Below are 20,180 nucleotides of genomic sequence, written 5' to 3'. Positions count from 1 at the left end.
ATCCACGCCCCAAAAGCCACTTCCTAGCCCTCTCTGCTGAATTTACAGCTCCTAAAGAACATCCTGATGCCCTCTGTTAGGGAAGCAGGCTTGGCTGAGTCAGAGGCAGTCCCTCCCTGTTCCACAGCCTGAGAATGCTGCTCCCCCTGCACACACCACCCTGCTCCCAACCTGACACCACAACGTTTCTGTCAGCTCACCCTACAAGAACACTGGTGGAACAGCAGCATCATTTCAGCAGCTTCCCAAGCTGGAAACCCACCTGTGCCTGGCACCAATATAATACATTCCTCTGCCACAAGGCTGAATGAAAACAAAAAGGGCCTTGGAGACCCTAATGATGGTTTCATTTACAGACACCATCACCTCAGCCCTCGTGTTTGCTGCTGTTTCTCTCCCACCCCATCACCCCTCTGGGCACAGGGCCCCGGGGCAGCACAGGGAGCAGGGCACTGGGTCAGTGCCATGGGGCTGCCAGCTGGTGCCCTGTGCCAGTGCCAGGCTCCCCAGGGCACTGCAGCCCCACAGGGCACAGCTGAGCACAGCCACCACAGGCTGGGCACAAACTGGGCTGCACCTACTCTCTTTAGGCAAATAAAACCCTGCTTCTTACCCCAGCAATCAGGCTGGAAGAATAAACTTCCCATTAGAAATGCTGTCCTGCTGAGGAATATAAAAGCAAAATATGCAATTACTTTAATTTCTGCTTTAGCTTTATCCATTGGGAAATTTCAAAGAAGCATTACCCCTTTTGTTTTCATCTACTTGGACTGGAATCAGCCCTTGATAGCAACACACATAGTGATGAAGGGACATGAAAGGTGATTAAATAACTTAATAATCTGACTCTACACTATCTCCAGACATGAAAATGCAGCTGTGACTTTGGCCCCTGTTGCTTGTTTTTCTGAATGTAATTTTAATCCTTTTTATTCAGGTCTATGCTATGCTGCAAAAATGTTTTTTTCTTTTTCCTTACCAAGAGAAACCTCAGATCAGACATCTGGTTTATAAAGAGAATCCACATTTTCACCCAATTTTCCAGCTGGAATAACTGAAGCAAAAGGAGGCTGGGCAACTCATTTACTCAAGGTCACAATCAACATCTACAATGCTATAATATTGACATAAAAGATGCTAGAATCCTTTCCTTTTCTTTTTTTAAACACTAAAACACTCCTCCATACATGTGGAAACTGACTCTACAATCAATATTGTGTTTAATATCATATATTTGTAACTTACATTCAATGTCACAAATGCCTGTATACCCTCTTCTAGTGTCTGTGGGTATCTTAAGCAATTGAGAAAACAGCTGCATGTAATAATTCATCATCTGGATCCTATAATTGAAAGTTAATAATGGCATTTTGGATGAGACAAAAAGCACACAAATTTCCAAAGCAATTAAGCAAGATTATTTTCTCATCTTAGGAAAAAAAAAAAGGTGTGAAGTATAGAACTCCACAAGTCAGATTTACATTAATTAAATTTGGTGTGTGGAAAAGAGAGAAAGACAATTTGTGTCCTTTTGACATTGCCCTTCTCTTTTTGTTCTCCTGGGACACAGAAACTCAAACATCATCAAATTGTGCCAACATCTGATATGGTACTTCTCACTCTGACACAACTTTCTGTAAACCCAGAGAATTGTTTCACCTTTCCAGGCCATTGTGATTAATTTCTTAATTAAAAACTGCTTATCCAAATTGAGACATAAAACAATATTCAATCTTCAGTATTACCAACACAAGAAGGCCAAAACCCTTTCCGTAAGGAAAATACCCAAGTGGCAGTGCTTAGGGTCCCTGAGTGAACCCATGTGAAGTTATTAAAACTACATGTAACCCAGCCTTGACCAAAAAGAGATATAATGTCATGCATCAAATTCTGCTCCTTCAGTTATTCCACTCCAAATGTCAGTTTTTGTAAGCATGGTCATAACAAGTAGGATTTAAACCACATTTCTGCACCTGTGCCTGCAGGGGCTTAGGTAGAAATACAGAACATGGTCACTGGAACACAATTGCTCCTGAATACTCTCTCCATCTGCACTCATGCAGGCTCCCAGCCTGAGACAGCACCAGCATATTTACTAGCTCTCAAAGACTTTGCTCTCACAAATTTTTGCAGTCGTTCTTCAAACCTACACGTTTTGTGGCAAGGACATTCAGTTTTAATTCTGTACTTTTTTTCCCCCAAAACACATTCCTGACGAGTTTAGTTTGATGATTCTCAGTCCATCTTCTCTCACTTTTCTGAGAAAAAACTCCAAGCAAAGTCTACATGCATCTGACCGTTCTTGATTTGCATGACTTTTATCATATCCCCTGACAGTTATTTCTCAGGCCAGTCCAAGTCTGCTCTTTATGTACAAATGTAGTCATGGACTAATTTTGCTGATTCTCCTCGCCCTTCCCTGTAATTTTCCAATTCCAGTAAGTCTGTCTGAATTCTGTGAGGTATTAAAGGCCTCCCAAGAAGCTGCTATAGAACTCTTCTGTCCAAGGATAGACAAAAAAGAAAAATGTATTTACGATTTCTCAGTGAACTGGAAAACAGTTCCAAAATGATGTCGTTTTTAACACAGTAAAGCTGCTCTAAGCTTCCAGGTCCCAGCCCCTGCAAGGCAGAGAGCTGAATGATAGTGATTCCTCTTCCTTCACCCTTTCTGGATGATTGTCTCCAATGGGATATGCTAGTATTCCTCCCCTTGTGTTTCTCCCCCCTCCCATACCCTGCTCTTTGTATCCAACACACAAACCCAGTTGTCTGCACCTTCACTCTAGCCTGATATCAACCCTGAACTGGTCACTGACAACTGACTCTGTACCAAGAAGTCTTTTTTAATTTGGAAATTCTGGGGGGGTTTTAATATGGAAATTCTGGAAAGTCCAAAAAATTCCCTTTCATTGGGAAATTGCTTGAACATCATGATTCTTGTTTCTATTAAGCGCCACTTGAGCTGGAAACAAAAGAAGTGGTGAGAAAATCAGAAACTAAAAGGTTAACTTCTGATTTCCTACAAGTACACACTACAGCCAGGCATAAACAAGTGCCAGAAAAGGATGTGGATGGGAAATAAAGCAGAGTTTGCTGCAGTTCCTCCTCACTCAGCTCCTTGTTCTGCCTGAAACACTGCAGACACGTCCTGACTGCAGGAACAAAACCTTTTTTGAAAATATTTCCAAGAAATACAGTTGTCTTTTGAATGCATTTTACAAAATACAATGTTTAGCCACCAATTCAGATTTTTTTCTGCAGGCTCATGTAACTTAAAATTGCTTTTGAGTTCTTTTAAAAAAGAAAAATTGGCAAGCACTTAGCACGTACAAAAGCTTTTGGCAGCTTAAAAATACTGTGTAAAGAAACTTCTCAGTGGGAGCTGGTACAAACTTTTGTGTCAGCTCATCTCAAACATTTCATCTGGGCAGGTCTACTTTGGTGCATTCTTCAAGAATTGGCCTTTTTAATACAGTAAAATGTTTCAGAATTACATTTTATTAACTGATACTTACAATTTCATTTAGATTCAGAGATGACAGGCTAAAACATATTTGTATAATTCCAGGCTTGGATTCACTTTAATATTTTATATAAAAAGCAGAATTAAGCACATGTTAGTAACAATTCTATTATTTCCAAATAGTTCTTCAGTTCAAACTGTGCTCATGAGTATTTTGCATATTTCCATACATTCTGCTAAAATATTTTGCATTTGCAGAGGAGTTTGAGGAATGAGCATGCTGTCTGTCAGAGCTGCTTGGTCAGATGGTTTCTGAACAAAAGCAGGTGACAGATGCACAAACACTCCAGTCACGAGTCCCTCCCCAAGTGATGCCTTTGCTGCACTGTCACCACAAATAAAATCAGCTGCTACAAGGGGCAAATGGTCATCATGAAGAATCAGACGCATCATGAACAACAAAATATATTGTGTATCTGAAATACTGGAAAGTGCAAAGCAACAGTGGGTGTTTCCTGCTGGATGCACCAGATTCAAGGTTAGGATCGCTCTCCCTTTGCCTTTGACACATGTGATGCTCACATTCATCTGGAGGATGGCCTAGGGAGCACATGTCCAACACCTGGGAGCAGACAGCAAACAAGGGAGTGGTTTCTTTCCTAACACACCAGTTGAAAGATAAAAGGAGAGCCAACTGCAAGGTTGAAAGGCCAAAGGAACTGGACATTCTTGGCAACAAACAAAATATTAGGTAACTGCTTAGATCACTGCACCTCCTTAGGGGCTATGCCCTTGCTTAAAACCAAAGAGCTGACAGTGGACAATAGCTGGAGGAACTCGAGCACTGCAAAAGCCAACCAGAGTCACAGCTGGAATGAACAAATCAGGCTCAAGCACCACCTGGCAGCTGGAGAGACCAAACAGGCAGCTGGATGCATTTTCTGGGGATCTCTAGGGAGGTGAGAAAAGTCTCCTCAAGCTCATGGGAGAATAAAGACAGGGAAAGGGCTAAGGCACTGAAAAGAAAGATCAGCTGTGTGAGCACTTTTTATTCTTTAACTTCAAGCCATAAAAGAGAAGGATCCAAAAATGAGAAAGAATAGGCCCAATTCCAAGAGCAGTTTCTCTCAAGAACTTCCCTGTAATCTCATTAAGATCAGATCTCCTATAGTGATGGCTGCAATGAATGTTTGCACATAATTTACTAATGGCAGAAACATCTCAGACAATGGGGGAGCATCTGGTTCCAGGAATCTACATTTCAGTAATTAATCTCTTTACTGCTAAGGCTCATACTCTGCACAAGCTAATTTTAGCACATAAGTCACAACCTGTGGAAAGCATCAAGGTAATAACACCAAACCCTTACTTGAAATGCCAAAGAAAGTCATGAGTGATTGGTGGCATGATGTTCAACTCCCAGCATCCCCATTTCAGAGCCAACCACTGACTGATCCAGCCAGGCCACACACATTTTCCACTCTAACTTCACGATTTCTTTTTTTGGAGAGAGAAACATGCAAGCAGCACAGAATTAAACTTCTGATCTGGTTTACTGCTTTAAGTCAAAACCTTATTCTGCTGGATTTGCACACATTTAGCTGAGAACCGAATCTGGCTGACTCATCTTCATGCAAGTATCAATACTAATGAAAAGAAAATGAGCACAGCAGTTGACAGATGAGAAGCAAGGAAAAACAAACACCAAAGACACGAAGAATTCAATTCAACTGGCTCCATACACTGTACTCAGAGTGATCCCTGAGGCAGAAAGTCCAACAAACATCACAATGGCTATTTTTCATCGAAAACCACACACAAAGAATCTATTATTTTTTAAGCTAACCACAAATTGGCAATAATTATTAACAGACAGCAATTGTAAAGTAAGATATTGCACATAGTTTCTTTCTGTTTGGACAGAAAATAACATTTTGTTCTGAAGAGGCATAACATTAACAGGATAATGAAAGTACATTTTTATAGAATGTATTTACTTACAGAGCTTAAAATAAGAGAAATCATTCAGCCCCAGAACAATGAAGTAATTTGTTTCTGTCTGACTGTAAATGTGTGCAGACATGTACAGCTACCACACCTTGGAACAGGAGATCGTGGCCCATGGTCTGGGCCAGCTTCAGCTGGACTGGACTGGGAAGAGTGCCTTGAGATGATGTCAAACCCTTGCTACCCAAAACATCCTGAAGTATTCATGTGACTTGGTTTTTAGATGCTGAATCCTAATCCTTTCACTATTGTGGTATTCCTCACTCCAATCATTAATTCAAACTGGAAGCCTTGATTATTCAAGGAAGTGATTTAAAGCTGAAAAACCAGGAATGGTTCCCATATTTCCTCGACAGTCCATTTTCCTTCAACTTAGCTCCAAACTGTGAAGATAACAAACCTGCTCCTATATTCCTGAACAACATTACTGCAGGGAACAAGAGTTCAGTTGAGTACTTCAGAATATAACTTAATTTTTGTTTTACTCATAAAAGTAGAGTTGCCAGTACTAGCTGCCATCCTCAAATAGGCTGAAATGCTGTGCAGACCTAGAAATTAAATCCTGAGTTTTGCCTTTATAAACCTCTCTTTGGTCAAGGGAACATCAAAGCCATTGCCTGTGTTTGTCCAGTTCCCCTTCCACTACAGGAGATGTTGCAGGCTGGAGCTGGTCTGTATTTACCCCCACAATGACAGCAGGGAGCTGATGGCCACGAAGCCCTGCTGCCTTTCACCAAAACCCTGTATGGCTCAGGAAATGTAATCTAGAAGTCAGAATCTCTTGAGAGGTTTTTTGAAATCAGGTGGAAATCCCCCTGAGATGCACAGAAAAAACCAAGAACAAAGCTACCCACACCAGGTTTTGCAGTACACAGTTGACCACACTTAATTTTACGCTGCAGGTGCATTCACAGTATCTACTCGTCCATTCAGCTTTCTGCACAGCTGATGATGGAATGGTTGAGCAGCTGCCATGAAGAGAAGTGACTCCTGTGACCACATAACCTTGCTTTGCTGCCCAGAGGTTACAGAGCAACAGAGACCCTCCACATCCACCAAAACCAAATAGTTCTGATGGATGAAAGAGTACGAAGCATGGAGATAAAGGTTCAGAGATATATCTCTGTCTCCCAAGAGCGGTGAAACTTTGCGTAATGCTTTTGTCTGAAATTTGCTAAGGTGGCATTCTGGTTCATTCAAACTAGGTTAAGAACAAGTGTATTAAGACTGGTGCTGTAAAGAAGAAATTTCATGGAAGTGAGAAACATCAGGAACAGTTCTGTTGCACTCCATTCAGATTTCCAGTCCAGGCAGGGGAGGGGAATGGTGCATATTTATGGTGAAGTCAAAGCATAAGATGATTTTACATTTTGGGAAGAGGGAGAAGTAAGAAAGGCAAGGGAAGAAAATTTAATATCAGCGAGGAAGAGGCATACTCACTCCGAAGTAAAACCAAGGCTTTTGAAAAAATACAAGGTGGGAGGCAAAAAGCAGCATAAGATATATCAACAGAGCAATGGTGGGTAGCCCTCTAAAATCAAGTATCTGACCAAAGTTTAACAGCAGTGTGCCTATTTAAATTTCAGATGAGAAGAAACTTCCCTCTTGGCTTCTCTCTCATCACTTAACTCTTCCTCTCTTACACACTGTCTTTGCCTCGACAGCCCTCCCTCTCAGCAGCTTTTACTTTGGCAGTCCTTTTGGCTGGCCAGAGCTCTCTGAGGGCCCTGCTGTCTTTATGGCTCCCTTCTGCACTCAGCACACCTCTTACAGGGCAGAACTGTTTCCAAGCTAAATCAATACCCCATATTTGTGGCCAAAGGCCTGAAAGGGACTCTGGACTCAGCCATATGCATTTAAATCCAGTTCAGTGCTACTCTGAGGATTCTGTATTGACAACAGCAGGAAAAAGAAAGCCCAGCCCTGCTCTCAGGGCTGCAGCCAGCAGTGAGTTAAGGCCAGTGAGAGGCAAGGGCTGAAGGCTGGCACTAATATTGCTTTCTGAAAGCATGAGCTTAATATACTGTTCCTTTGTGCTCCTCTGGAACCAGCTGCAGCTCCCCCTAATCCAGCCAGAGAGACCCAGTCTGCCAGAGCCTGGGCCAGGGACAGCGAGCGCACGTTCAGATGCGAGTGCTGCTGCCACTGTCCCTGCTGCCACCACGCTGCCACCGTCCCTGCTGCCACTGTCCCTGCCAGCCAGAGGCTGTCCAGCTGCCCTGCCCACAGCAGGTAGGTGCTCCAGCAGCGGATCCCTGCAGGAATGTTCTCACTGGTAATGCAGTGCAAACGCCTGTGTTATGCTGGGAGTGGGAATGGAGCATCACAGTGGGATTCTGCACTCCTCTGGCACGACAGACTGCCTGTGCTGCCCCAGCCTGCCTCCTGTGAGCCATGGGCAGTGACAGTGCTGCTAAACTCAGAGTGTGCTGTGATTCTGTGAATCCTGCCTAATGGAGACGGGCTCCTTGTAAGGGAGCAGGGAACTACCTGCTTCTCAGCCAAGACACTGCGGCAGGTTATTGCTGTTACCACTTAATTTCTGTAGATATGAACTATCAACCTAAGCCACTCCACAGCCTGGTCAGTACAGTGCCAGCAGCAGCCACACATCCCAGTACCAAAACCTCACTGAGGGAAGCAAAAGACCAAATTATTTGAACAAAATCATGAGTCTGGAACTCCTTGTGCAGCTCAAGACATGCATAAAAAAACGCAGAGATACTCTGAAGTTATACCTAAAGGCTGCTGGTTCCAAGTACACACATACATGTTTTATATTTCTATCCAACACTACACTGTCTACCGTAAAAAATGAAAGAAAATACCTCTACTAAATTCTGTGTGAAATGCATTTCAAATCAAGTCTCCAGAATTTCAAAGATGTTACTGTGATTACTTTAGGTGGTTCATCCTGTGTCTAGCACTTGCCATTTAAATCTATGTTAGTATCTTAATTATTATTCCGTTTATATTTTTGTTAATTAATTAAGTATTTTATATTGTGATAAACACAGGAGAGACACAAACAAATGCAAAATCTGTGCTCATGGCTGACTTGGTGTATGACTGCACCACACCACTTTCAGAGCTTCAGGTTACTGGAACCACTGCTCACACTGTTCCAAAATCCCAGACTACACAGATCACTGGGATCTTCTTCTTAACTCTCCTACCTTGCTCTATGTGACGATCCAAAGAGCAAAATGATGAAGGGAAATATGGAAATATTGCATTTGCTAAAGCCCAGGAGAGCTGGAGCCAAACCGAACTGCAGAGCATCATTGACAAACCTGTGACAAACCAAGCATGTGTGTGCACAGCCCTGTCTGTACATGTGCCTGTGCCACAACACTGTGCCTGCAGATGGCCAAAGCCTGAAAAACCTGACTTGTCTTTTTCCTGCTTTTCTTGTGCAGGTTTGTTTCTCTCTTTGTATTCTTGGCTTTAATCAAGTTCCGCTGCCTTTCTATAGGTCAATTTTCTTCTCTCTCAAGTAGTATTTTGAACACACATCCTAAATTGAGATTTTTGTGAAATGCATAAATCACCTTCCCAAAGCACTCCCAAGGACTGAGACTTACAGACTTTCTGTGCCTCTTTAATTTATATCCTCTTCTTTCAGGTAGGCATTGCTTAAAAATAAATAGCTTACTTCTCTCTTTTTTCCCTAGAAAAAGGAGAATAAATTCCCCATATATAGGAGAAAGTTTTCATCACTTTATTGCTTTGAGCCCACACTCTTCATAAGCTGTCATAAAAAATTTGGTTAACACATTCATAATAATTACATTTCACAAACTGTCATACTATACACATTGCTGCAACACTAATAAGAAGTGAAAGCAATATAAAACATTGCTCAGAGTACCAAAGTCAGATGGAGAAGATTTGCTCAGTGGTAAAAGGCCACTTTTAACACCAGCTTTTCTTGAACCATATGCATACACTACACGGTACTGCATATCTTCATACTGAAGAATGAAAACTGACCCACATTTCCTCCTCTCTGTATATAAGAAACTCTGCCCAGAGCCACAGCTGCTGTCTGAACAGGTAAACACCAAAACAAACCCAACATCCTGCTGAGGAGCAGCAGCCCTGGTGCCCAGGGGAAGGGCTGGCACTCACTGCAGTCACTCACAGGTCTGAGGGGCACTGGCACAACACACAGAGAAGCTGCAATTGTAACAAGAACAGTGGCCAAAATGACTCTGAAGCAGAAATGCATTTTGTGCATCACTTACTACTTCTCCTCTTTACACTGCAATGTTATTCATTTATTCAAACATGGGCCTGTTTCTGTTCCTGCTGAGGTCAAGTGCTGAAGTGGAAGTTAAGGTCAAATAAAGCTCCATATGCTTATTGTTGCTTCAAAATGTATTACACATTGAAGCTTCTGACTTGAGCTAAGAAGTCATGAAAATTTTGAGGTTTTCTTTTTTTTTTTTTTTTTTTTCATTTTGCAGCTCTGGGTAATCTTGCTTTGCAAAGCCAATCCCTCCTCCAAGACACTGCAAGAAGGGAACACCATTCTGTTCCCAGGGTTGAGCCTCCAAAAGGCTCTGCAATTCCCCACCATTTGAGTATACTCAGACACATTCCCACATTCAAAACCAGTAAGTTACAAGTCAGAGATCCTGCAATTCCTAGAGTTGCCACCCATTGATAGCACTTCTACTGTACAGGCCTTCAGGAGACAAATGCATACAAATGAGATGAGTGCACAAAATTATTTCAACTAAAAATAGAAAATTAACACAGACCGTACAACAAAATTTAAGGAACGCTGTTCTGGAGGTAAACTTCAACACTAGATGATGGAAAATTCTCAAAGCCGTGCTTCTGTTCTCTCTACTGCTTTTAGAAGAGTAAAAATTGATTTACAAACTAAGTGACCTGAGAAGCAGCTTGAGCAGCATTAATGAAGTGAATATTATTGTGTTCAAGCTAATAAGTCAGCTCAAGTTACACTATTTTATTCAAAATGCAAAGTAAGTTTTACATTTTTATGTAGTTTATTACCAAGGGCAGGAGAGCTGGGAGTGAGGGAAAGTAGGATCATATCCTCAAATACACTTTGCTCTTATCACACAAACCTCAGCTGGCACAGTCTGTAATAAATTGCATGAATAAACCGAAAGAATGACCTACTAGATAAAGCTCAACTCTAAGTCACAAGTTCCAAATGCAAACCATCATCTTGAATGTTAGTGCCCCCCTTAAAACACCACACAGCTCTACATAACCCATGTACTTAATTTTCTTCCCTCAGGCATCTTCCTCTTCTCCTTTTTGTTGTGGAAACAGCATGTACAGCCATTTGCATTCACTCTAGAAAGGTTTTCAGTACCTCAAAGCTCACCATCTCAGTCTTCTTTTGAAAGCCAGTTCTTGCAGACATGCTCTTAAAGGTACAGAAAACAAGGGTCACTTAAATCACTGTCACTGAACAAATTGATTGAACTTGTACATCATATTAGAGGTTGTTTGGACACTTACTTTCCATGTCTCTGGTAAACTCCAGGATTTCATCCAAGAGAAGATGACACACCATAGTAACTGACAGAGAATTTACAGTTTTCTCTTTCCAACATCTCTCTCAGCTCTGAAGATCCAGTCATGATGTAAAACTAATGATTTATCTGTCTTGCCTAAGGGTAAAACCAGATTTCTAAACTAACAAACAGAAGAAAAAAATATTCTCTAAATAAAGACATCAATCCTTGCATTCTGCAAGGACCAGAATGTTAGAAACACCTTCTGTGGTACCTGAAGGCTTCATACAGTGATTAGGAGGTAGCCATTAAGTAACAGCTGGAGGCTCTGCTTGGGACTTCTTCCTTTCTTTTCTCATAGCATGCACCCACAGAATCTCCTGTTTGGAGATGCCACTTGCAAAAACAATTCCTAGAAGAATATCCTACCAGGATGTTCCTCTTCAGTGACTAACAAAGGAAAGTGGGGCACATCCCTAGAGCTGTTTATTTACTTGAAGTATTTTAGGGTAGAGTGCTGCTCTCTCTGATTCAGGGTTGCCTTCTGTATCATGGCAACACCAAGGTGTTACTTTTGCTACACACAGGACAGCAGAGCTGGTGACTTCAAAAAGCTGTTCAACCAGAAGGCACAGCTTGTCTCCTGAAATCAATACCAAAGGCTCACACTTCCAGCAGGGCACATACAGACAGTGGCACACAAGCCACAGAGGAAGACCATTTCGTCTGAAGGCAGGAAGAGACAAAATGCCAGATCTTCAGCTGGCAGGAGCCAAATGATCACACCCAGGCCCATCAGTGTACTTCTGGTATTCTGCATTTGAGATTTCCTCACCTCTCTTCTTGGGCACTCCAGTTACTCACTGCCCTCAGACAGAGCACTTGGGAATCTCATTTGGACCGGTTTAGCTCCTGGCATCTGCACAGTGTGCATGATGGCACTGCGAACCAAACACTTGCTTGTCTATGCTGTTGCCTCCACTCTATTATCCAGACATAATCCTCAATGATCTACAACACACCCAGGGGAAAAACTAATTTGTTAGGACCATAACATGTTGTATTAAGACCCAGTAGCCTCCAGCTCTCTTTATCATGCTGCTCTTTCAAGTAACATGAATTCAGATGGAAACAGGAACATCCATTCTGCCACAAAGTGCTCTAAAGCAGCACTTTTTTCTCAGCTTGCCAGGTCTCCACATGATTCTTGAGACTAACTGCAAAGTTTAATGGCAAATTCATTTAGATATTTACACAATTGACAGCTTCAAAACAAAAGCATGGTAATAATACACATCCTGAAGAGAAAGATGTGTCTAAAGTCAACCTTTGCCCAGCAGCTTTCTTCCAAAGTGCCTGCCTGCACCTACCCCAGCCTCAGGACAGGGCTGGACCACACCTCCTGTTCTCAAAGGGAATGAGGGACAAAATGATCTCACAAAGCTCCTGGGGAAGGGCAGCCTTTCGGCAGGACAAGCACCAGTGCATTAACCACTGACAGAGAAAAGCTAAGCCCCTGTTAGCACAGCTGGGGCATGTGTTTGAGGGGATCTCAGAGCCCACATCCAGCATCAGGTAACACATCATCTTGAGCAGAGTGTCCCTCCTCCCACAGCTCCCTCCACTCTGCAGGGTAAGGCCCCACCTCCCTGAGAGCCCAGGGACCTTTGCTCTTGGAGCCCTGATCTCACAGGACTTACCACACAAAAACACAACTCAAGCTGCTGATGAGTATTTCTGGGTTTGGCAAGGCTGGCACAGTGTTTGCTGCCACAACACCCAAGACTACCCTTTTCTTCCAAGGACTGAAGCAAGTTACACAGATGATCCATACTCGGATGTGCTTCCAGACATTTCTCACTTCATCACGCTTGAAATCACTACCAGGAAGGATCCATTTATTCATTTAAATGCTGTTGAGGTCATTTATTTAACCATTAAGTGGAAAAAAAAAAGTTTGTTGCATAGATATAGATACTTTTAGAGCAAAAGAAGCTTTAACATCAGATTAGCAATGATGAAATCAATTTCCTTCCTCTTTATGACCATGCAACTCCCCCCTGCACTGGAGAATACCCTCAGCTGATACATAAAGCACTGATGAGGTTGGGTCCTTGCTACTATGGCTGTCATGACTGCACCACACACCTCTCCATGGGCAGCAACGCTCTGTTCAAAACAGCTGCTCAGGACAGCTATTAAATTCTCTAATGTTACCCTTTACCACTAAGTTACAGCCCTGTGTGGGATCAGAGTACCATGGGAGTGCACTTTGAACTTCATCAAATCTCCACCACTTAAATGATATAAATGAGTGTCCTGACAAACTGACAAAAATATCTTTTTCAGTGTCTTTGTAGTATTTTTATCAAGTGATAGCCACAGAGTAACAAATCATTACCACCTCAGATGCAAACCACTCCAGGGTTCTGGAAATGCTCACCATATGTGTATTTGGAAAGGAAGAGCAGTAACTAGGCAGTAAGTGTATTCCTCATTCTGAAACAGTGATTTATAATCAGGAACAACCCTGTCACTTATTTCTAATAAACCTATAGTGCTTATTATATTCCCATGACAAAATAGAAATTTAATTCAGGAAGAAAATGACGCTCAGAGACAGACATCCTTTCAAGCCCTCCTTCATTAAAGAACAGAGGCAACTCAGTAACCCGGAAAGCAGTGATCCAGCAAACATTGTGCTGCTGCAAACTGTTTGAAGCAAAGATATATGGGAGTTTATTTGCATATAACTTCATATGAATTCCAACTGCATCCTGGGTGCAAGTAAAGATTGGTTTTTTGTTTTGTTTGACTTGGCTTTTGGGTTTGTTTTTGTTTTTATGATGAACAGACTTAGCAAACATTTCCTAAGCTGTCTGCTGTTTGGAATTATAAGTCTGAAATAAAACATAACCACGCTACCGGCTCCAGTGCTGCCTATCTCACAAACAAAATCCACCAACAATTAAATAAAAGAACATTTCCTTTACACAGAGCTTATGTGCAGCTTACAGTTTCACCTATAAAGTAACATTATAGATACAGCAAATCTAGCAGCAAACTAACCGAACTGACAAAGTGCCTGTTAATGCTCTCTCTCTATGAATATATACTCAAAGGAAAAAAATAATCACAGAACATCTGTAATAATAATTCTGTCACCTCTTTCTTGGTTAAAGTGTACCATACCATTATGATGAGAGTCCTGGGTCTGCTCATTTCATCATCACTATCCAGCGGCAGAATTTCATGTGACAACTCCTCTCGTCGCCGGCGCCTGCAGATATGTGGACAGTTCCTCTGTACCACAGAACGAAAGGCTTGGAGCAGAACAATGCTGGCAGCACAACCCATATCTGCATCCTGAAGCCTACAAAATAACTTCTATGTTTATGCTGTGTTTGAAAAACAGTGGCTCCTTGTCCCTGAAAACAGCCTACAGTGCAGCTGCAGCCAGCTCGCTCTCCAATCGCTTCCTTGAGCTCTGATCATCTGATCACAACCAAATAGCTTGGATGCAGACAGAGGAAAGATTTGATCCACTGAAACAGAAACACACGCAATATTACGATGCTCTCCTCTCCCTCCCTCCCTCTCTGCTCCTGAATTCGCATGAGAAAATGCATTCCCTCTCTTGTACAACCATCCGCCTCCTCCAATTCCAGTTTCATGGAACTGAAAGTATTAAAATCCCCAGTTCAAAAGAGCCAGCTGTTCATTAAACACACACAGAGGCATCCACAGCAACTGGCTAGATCAGTTTAAATACCTTTTTAAAAAAGTCGTACGTAGCAAAAAAGCCAATATCTGCAAAGTTATTAACTCTCATTATCAGCACTGCTGGGTTTAAAACACTTTGCCAAAGGGTTTTTTTACCACACACATAGACGCAAAAAAAAGCTCACAGAGGGATTTGCCTACAATGTTTTCACCACTTCTTGAAATTTTCTGAAGCACAGCAAGTTCATTTGAGTTGTAAATGTAACAAGTGTCAAAAAGGCAGAAATCTGTGTGCTTCATCCGGCTCAGGCTGAAACAACTGTGGCTCAAGGCGAAGCAGTAGCTCTGAAATGCCTCTCAGCAGTGGGGCTGCTCTGTGCTCCTACACACAACCTTCTGCCTTCACAGAGAAACATCCTGACACCTACACAGGGGCAGGGTGGCACTCTGAACCACGCAGGGATGACCTTCTCAGAGGGTGAGAGAAGAGGGTTTCTGTGTGTTATCAGTGGGTCCAGGCTGGGGGAAGCTGCTGCTGGCAGCCAGCACTAACAACTTGTCCCTCTGGCTCCTGCCTGGCAAGTCATTCAAAAAGCAGCAGGCAGGGATGCTCGGCAATCACATGGCTGACCTGGAAACACAGCAAGCACTAATGGGAGAGCGTGTAAGATAATAGCACAGGAGAGGAAGTTAGCACTAAAAATACCTACAGAAAATGGATTTCTCCTACACATTAGGAAAACTAAAAATTTCCAATAGGGTTTCCAGAGCAGCTGCTTTTAAGCTAATATGTATAACTTTATTATATGTGCACCCAAAACCATATTTACCTTGCATCAAAAGGTTTTCATTTCTAATGAAGGCCATGAAAAGTTTTGTCATCAATTCCCACAGGGGCATAATCAACTTTATAATGTCTGTTAATGAGGTATTTGTAAATAATACTCTCTTCACCATCTGAGCCAGGAACTAGACTGAAAACTTTTTATGGAAGTACTTTTTCTGGGCTTAAGTAGAGTTTAATTGCTCAGCAATCTGGCAAAAGACATCATAATTCTAATTAAAGCATTTCCCAGAAAAGGTAAATCCTTTAGATCTGTCTTTTAATAACAACAAACTCATCACCATTATTTCTTGCCTTTATTTCTTTAGAGCAAACAGCTTTAAGTGCATGTGGAAAACAGCCAGCAGCACTGGCAGGCACTGCAGAACCTGACCCCCAGCCCTGCCAATTCACCCACCTGGCTCTTCCCCCTCACATCCTCCCGGGTACACCCTTCACAGGCTGGTGAGATGTCCCTGTCCCCCAGCAGCAAATCCTGCAGAGGGGGCCTCCTACCATGCTTGTTAGTCTGACTTTCCTAATGGGATTACAAGGGCACAGTGGCACAGCTGAGTAATTCCTGCACCAAACCAGCAATCCTGCTGCTGCTGCTATTGTTTGTGTTTTCATCAGCCCCCTGCCTGCTCCAGAGCTGCAGCTGACACCTTGGCCACACCACCGATGCGCTTGGCAGCCGGGACACCTCCAACTCCAGCAGCAGCAGTACAATCCTGGGTAACATCTGCTGCTGGCTGTTATGGCAACTGCTCTGCTGCCTTAGGGGCTGCTAACACATCTCCTGTCTGTCTGTACAGCATCCTCCTTCACTCACCAGTGCTCAGCTGGGAGAGTTGGCAGCATTTCTTTGAAATTTGGTTTCCATAGCGCAGCCCAACACAGTCGCACATGTGCACGCACGTGTGTCTGGAACAGCACCCTAGGGCTCCCTAGGCTTCCCTTTGTTCTCAGAGAGGAATCCCATTCATTCCAGGGGTCTTGGGATCACACTATTCTCTGCCAGTGGCTTTAGTAACTTCATTACAATTATTTGTGGATTAAGCTATTATTAGAAGCAGAAATGACACCATCTTGGCATTTTGGCGAGAAAATGACACTTAGTCTGAAAGCAAGTAAACTAACAAGCCAAAGCCAGCTAAAAGTAGCCTTCAGCTCTCGATCAAAATTCAAGAACTGAAAAACAGCTAATGCACAGGGGAAAAGAAACCACTGAGGAGCTAAAAAAGTCCCTTCTGTTTTAAGAAAATCTCACAGAGGCATGAGCTATCATTGGAAAGGAAACCTCCCAGCCCACTAAAAATGCCTGGACACATACAGAGTATCAACAGCTTTGTTTTACAAAGGTAGGGATCTCATTAGCATACATTATGTTTATTCACCAGTTATCAACAGTGTTAGTTACTCTTACAGTGAAGCATTCAGCACTGTTTTGTGTTAATTAGCACTTTAATCCAGAAACAAAATTCAGTGAAACCCCCTGGGAAGCAAAATACTACTTTGCCCAAACAACTCTTTAATTCCCCATTAGGAAGGCTCTGGCAGCAATGCCGGGCTAAGGAATATGCACACTGGAAACCTTCCACTGCCCACTCTCAGAGCTCCACTCTTATCCGCTGCTCATTTTAGCTATGCTATGTGGACATGTAACACCAGAATCATGGTTTGTGGGGACAGGCTGGGAAGGAGACCACTAAAAGCAACTCAGTGAAGAAAAGGAAAAGAAAAATTAGATAGGCAAGACAATTGTTTTAACCCAGAGGATTTCAGTGACCCAGTCCTCAGACACTCCCGGGGCTGGGTCTGTGTAGCAGCAGAGCTGTGCAGGAACAGAAGTGGGTCACACTTGCCATGTCTTATAAAGTCCATGATAAAAAAGCAGAGTTCAAAGGCATCTGTATCCTCGAGCTTACAGCTATTCCAGCCTCAGCTTCCACATGAAAGAGATGCCAGCCCTACAAAAGGGCAGCCAGGGTGTGAAGAGAGAAACTCTCTCTCATACTAAGTCTGTAGCAGACAGTAAACTACTTCACCTTCAAGCACTGAGTTATTTCTCTTCCACAGTATTCCTGTGTTTCTGTTTCTGCAGCCTGCAAGATTTTCTAAAGATGCTACCAAACATTTTCTTACACACCTATTTCATACCTCATTAGCACACCACATTAAAAGCTGCTTTCCTTCCCACAGCTCACTTTATTCCATTAATTTTCCTTGCTCTGTGGCATTTGAATTCCTGTGATCATAATAAACAGGATACAATCTATTGGTATTTTGGTCTTCAGCTGAGGGCTTTAAAGAGGTAGGCAGAAAGGCAAGTATTGGAGAAGATCCTTTAGTGAGAGGATGACTTGTCAAATTCAACCCTAATCCTTCTTCCATCCCCAAAGGAGGCTGTGTTCTTCTCAACAAGGAGGATGGCTGCAGGTTAGAGCACCCCTTTGCCATGAGACCTCTCAGCTGCCAGCATGACAGGCACCATTTTGTTTGGTCGGGCTTTTTTAATCTGGAAGAAAAGCTTGCCTCTCCATGGTATCTTTGCATGACATACTGAGAAGCTCCACAGAAGTTCTTGTAGTGTGACAATCCTAAAGCAGCAGTGCTGGTGAGCCCAGGAGCTCATCAAAATGAACAGGAACACCCCTGGAACTGCTTACAGCAGTGTGTTTAGTCAGGCCCACAGAAGCCTCAAGCCAGCAGCAGGAACTAAAGGCAGTATAGCAGTACAAGCAGTAAGAACACACTGTTACAAATTATAATGCTCATGCCACCATTGAAATTACAAATCCACATACATCATATCCTGCTACAGACGATGAGCAGCTCCCCAGCAGCACACAAACAACACAAGTGGCCAGTGGCTGTCACCCACAGCTCCACACACAGACCCACAGTTTATAGTAAAACTTCTCTTAAGTTAGTTCATACAAGTAGCAGATAAACATTTGAAGCAAGACATGACAACAAAATTACAGTCTCTGCCTTGATGCAAACAAGGATCACTCACATTTTGGTAAGATCATGTCTCATTTCTCAACACTTAAATATTTATCACCCACCCTTTCAAAACAAAAAGAGCTGATACACATTTTCTTAGCAAAGATCTTTGTCTCCAGTATTTATTTTCATAAAGGCTTGAAGGCACGTGCAAAGAAAGCAGAGGGGAAAAACCACACTCAAGTCTGAAAGACTCTTATGCTCTCTTACTCCAAATCAAACAGGGGAACCCTAACTGGCCCCCAAGGAATCAGCATGGAGACCCAGCTCACACACGTGCAGTGCTCCAAGAGAGGGTCTTCATGGCAGGCATTAGCGAGACAATCCCTCATTAATGGGCCTCTTTTCCTTGCTCATTTTGTACATGAGGAAAAGCTGTAAGTACATCTACCCGAGTATAAGCTCAGGTCTTCCCATGCACTTTTTTCTTATGACTACAGCCTTAGAGCAAAGTGGAGGATACCACGTTAGAGCAGCATCTCTCACTGCTACAGAGGCAGCGTTTCCAACACACCTCAAGGAGCTGCCCTGCCTTCTCTTTCCAAAAGTTACGTCCCAAACCTTTCACACCCAGCCAGAGGCCAACAGAAGACTGTGCAGGGCTAGGCTGAATGACTGCTGCCATATGTTTTGAGGGAGGAGAACAACAAAGTCCTTTAAAGGACAGACAGGGATCCCACATTTACTTCAAAGAAAGCTTATACAGTCACAGGTGCTGCAAGCCATAAATAGCATCTGTGCCTTCCACTCATGACATTGCACTCATTTCAAAATGTTCATGCACTGTATCTTGAAATATTGCTGAAAAAATGGTTAAATATAGAAACAATGAGGTCTCAAACAGCAGAGGGGGTGACTAAGAGTCAGAAAACACAGGCTTTGTAATACTTCAGTTTCCACTAGCTGCTCCCTAGTGACCCAGGAAAGCAGGTATTTACTGCAGCAAGCGGTCAGCACAACTCCTGAACCATTCGCAGCTTTTTCACCTTGCAACTCTTTCCTTCTCGCAAACTTATCCCTGAGCACCGATTCACAACACAGCAGTTACAGCGCGGGGAAAGCCAGGAAGGAGAGCACGCGGCAGTGCCGGTGTGGGAGCAGCCGGAGCCGGCCATCGTGTCACGGCCCTGGCAGAGCGGGCCGCGGGGCTGCCGCCGCCGGGCGCAGCGCGGCCTGCACAGCGCGGGCGGCTGGCACCCTCTAGGGACAGCACCAAAGAGCAGCTCACAGCTGCTGCTCCACCTGCCCACAGCGCCGACTACGGCTACAGACACGGCAGGAAAGGAAAAAAAAACAAACTCAAGCAAGCATAGAAACAGGCTTCCCATGACAGGCAGCACTGGCACAGGCATTCCCTTCTCAGTATTCCTTTGCTCTTTCACGTTGGTGTCCGGTGCAAAGGGCTACACCGACGTTGTGTGGAAGGCTCTCAATTACTACCACACTGTACAGGGCCCAAATACAGGTTTCTCCCATTAGATCTTCCAGCTGATTGCATCAACAAATTGCAACTACTTGACAAATAAAGTGATAAAAGAGTGGTGTAAGGACTTCCAGCAGGCTGATGACAGAAGCTGGTCTGCAGTCCTGTATCTCTGGAGCTTCAACCTCTCTAAAGAGGTTTCTCAGAATATTCCCTTTACACAAAAGGGAA

The 20,180-nt window shown here is 43.2% G+C and overlaps 1 protein-coding gene across 1 annotated transcript in view; it reads right to left on the bottom strand.

The window, feature by feature from the left end:
• Nucleotides 1–14,328, bottom strand: part of DOCK10 (dedicator of cytokinesis 10) — a 119,451-nt gene extending 105,123 nt beyond the window's left edge. Inside the window, exon 1 of the mRNA XM_041475701.1 lies at nt 14,164–14,328. Within this exon, the coding sequence (XP_041331635.1) occupies nt 14,164–14,328 (165 nt within the window). The remainder of the gene's footprint in view (nt 1–14,163) is intronic.
• Nucleotides 14,329–20,180: the final 5,852 nt, after the last annotated feature.

The sequence above is a fragment of the Pyrgilauda ruficollis genome, unplaced genomic scaffold, assembly GCF_017590135.1.
Source record: "Pyrgilauda ruficollis isolate IOZ18807 unplaced genomic scaffold, ASM1759013v1 scaffold36, whole genome shotgun sequence".
In the NCBI taxonomy this organism is placed as follows: Eukaryota; Metazoa; Chordata; class Aves; order Passeriformes; family Passeridae; genus Pyrgilauda; species Pyrgilauda ruficollis.
This window is presented reverse-complemented; position numbering and strand designations above follow the sequence as displayed.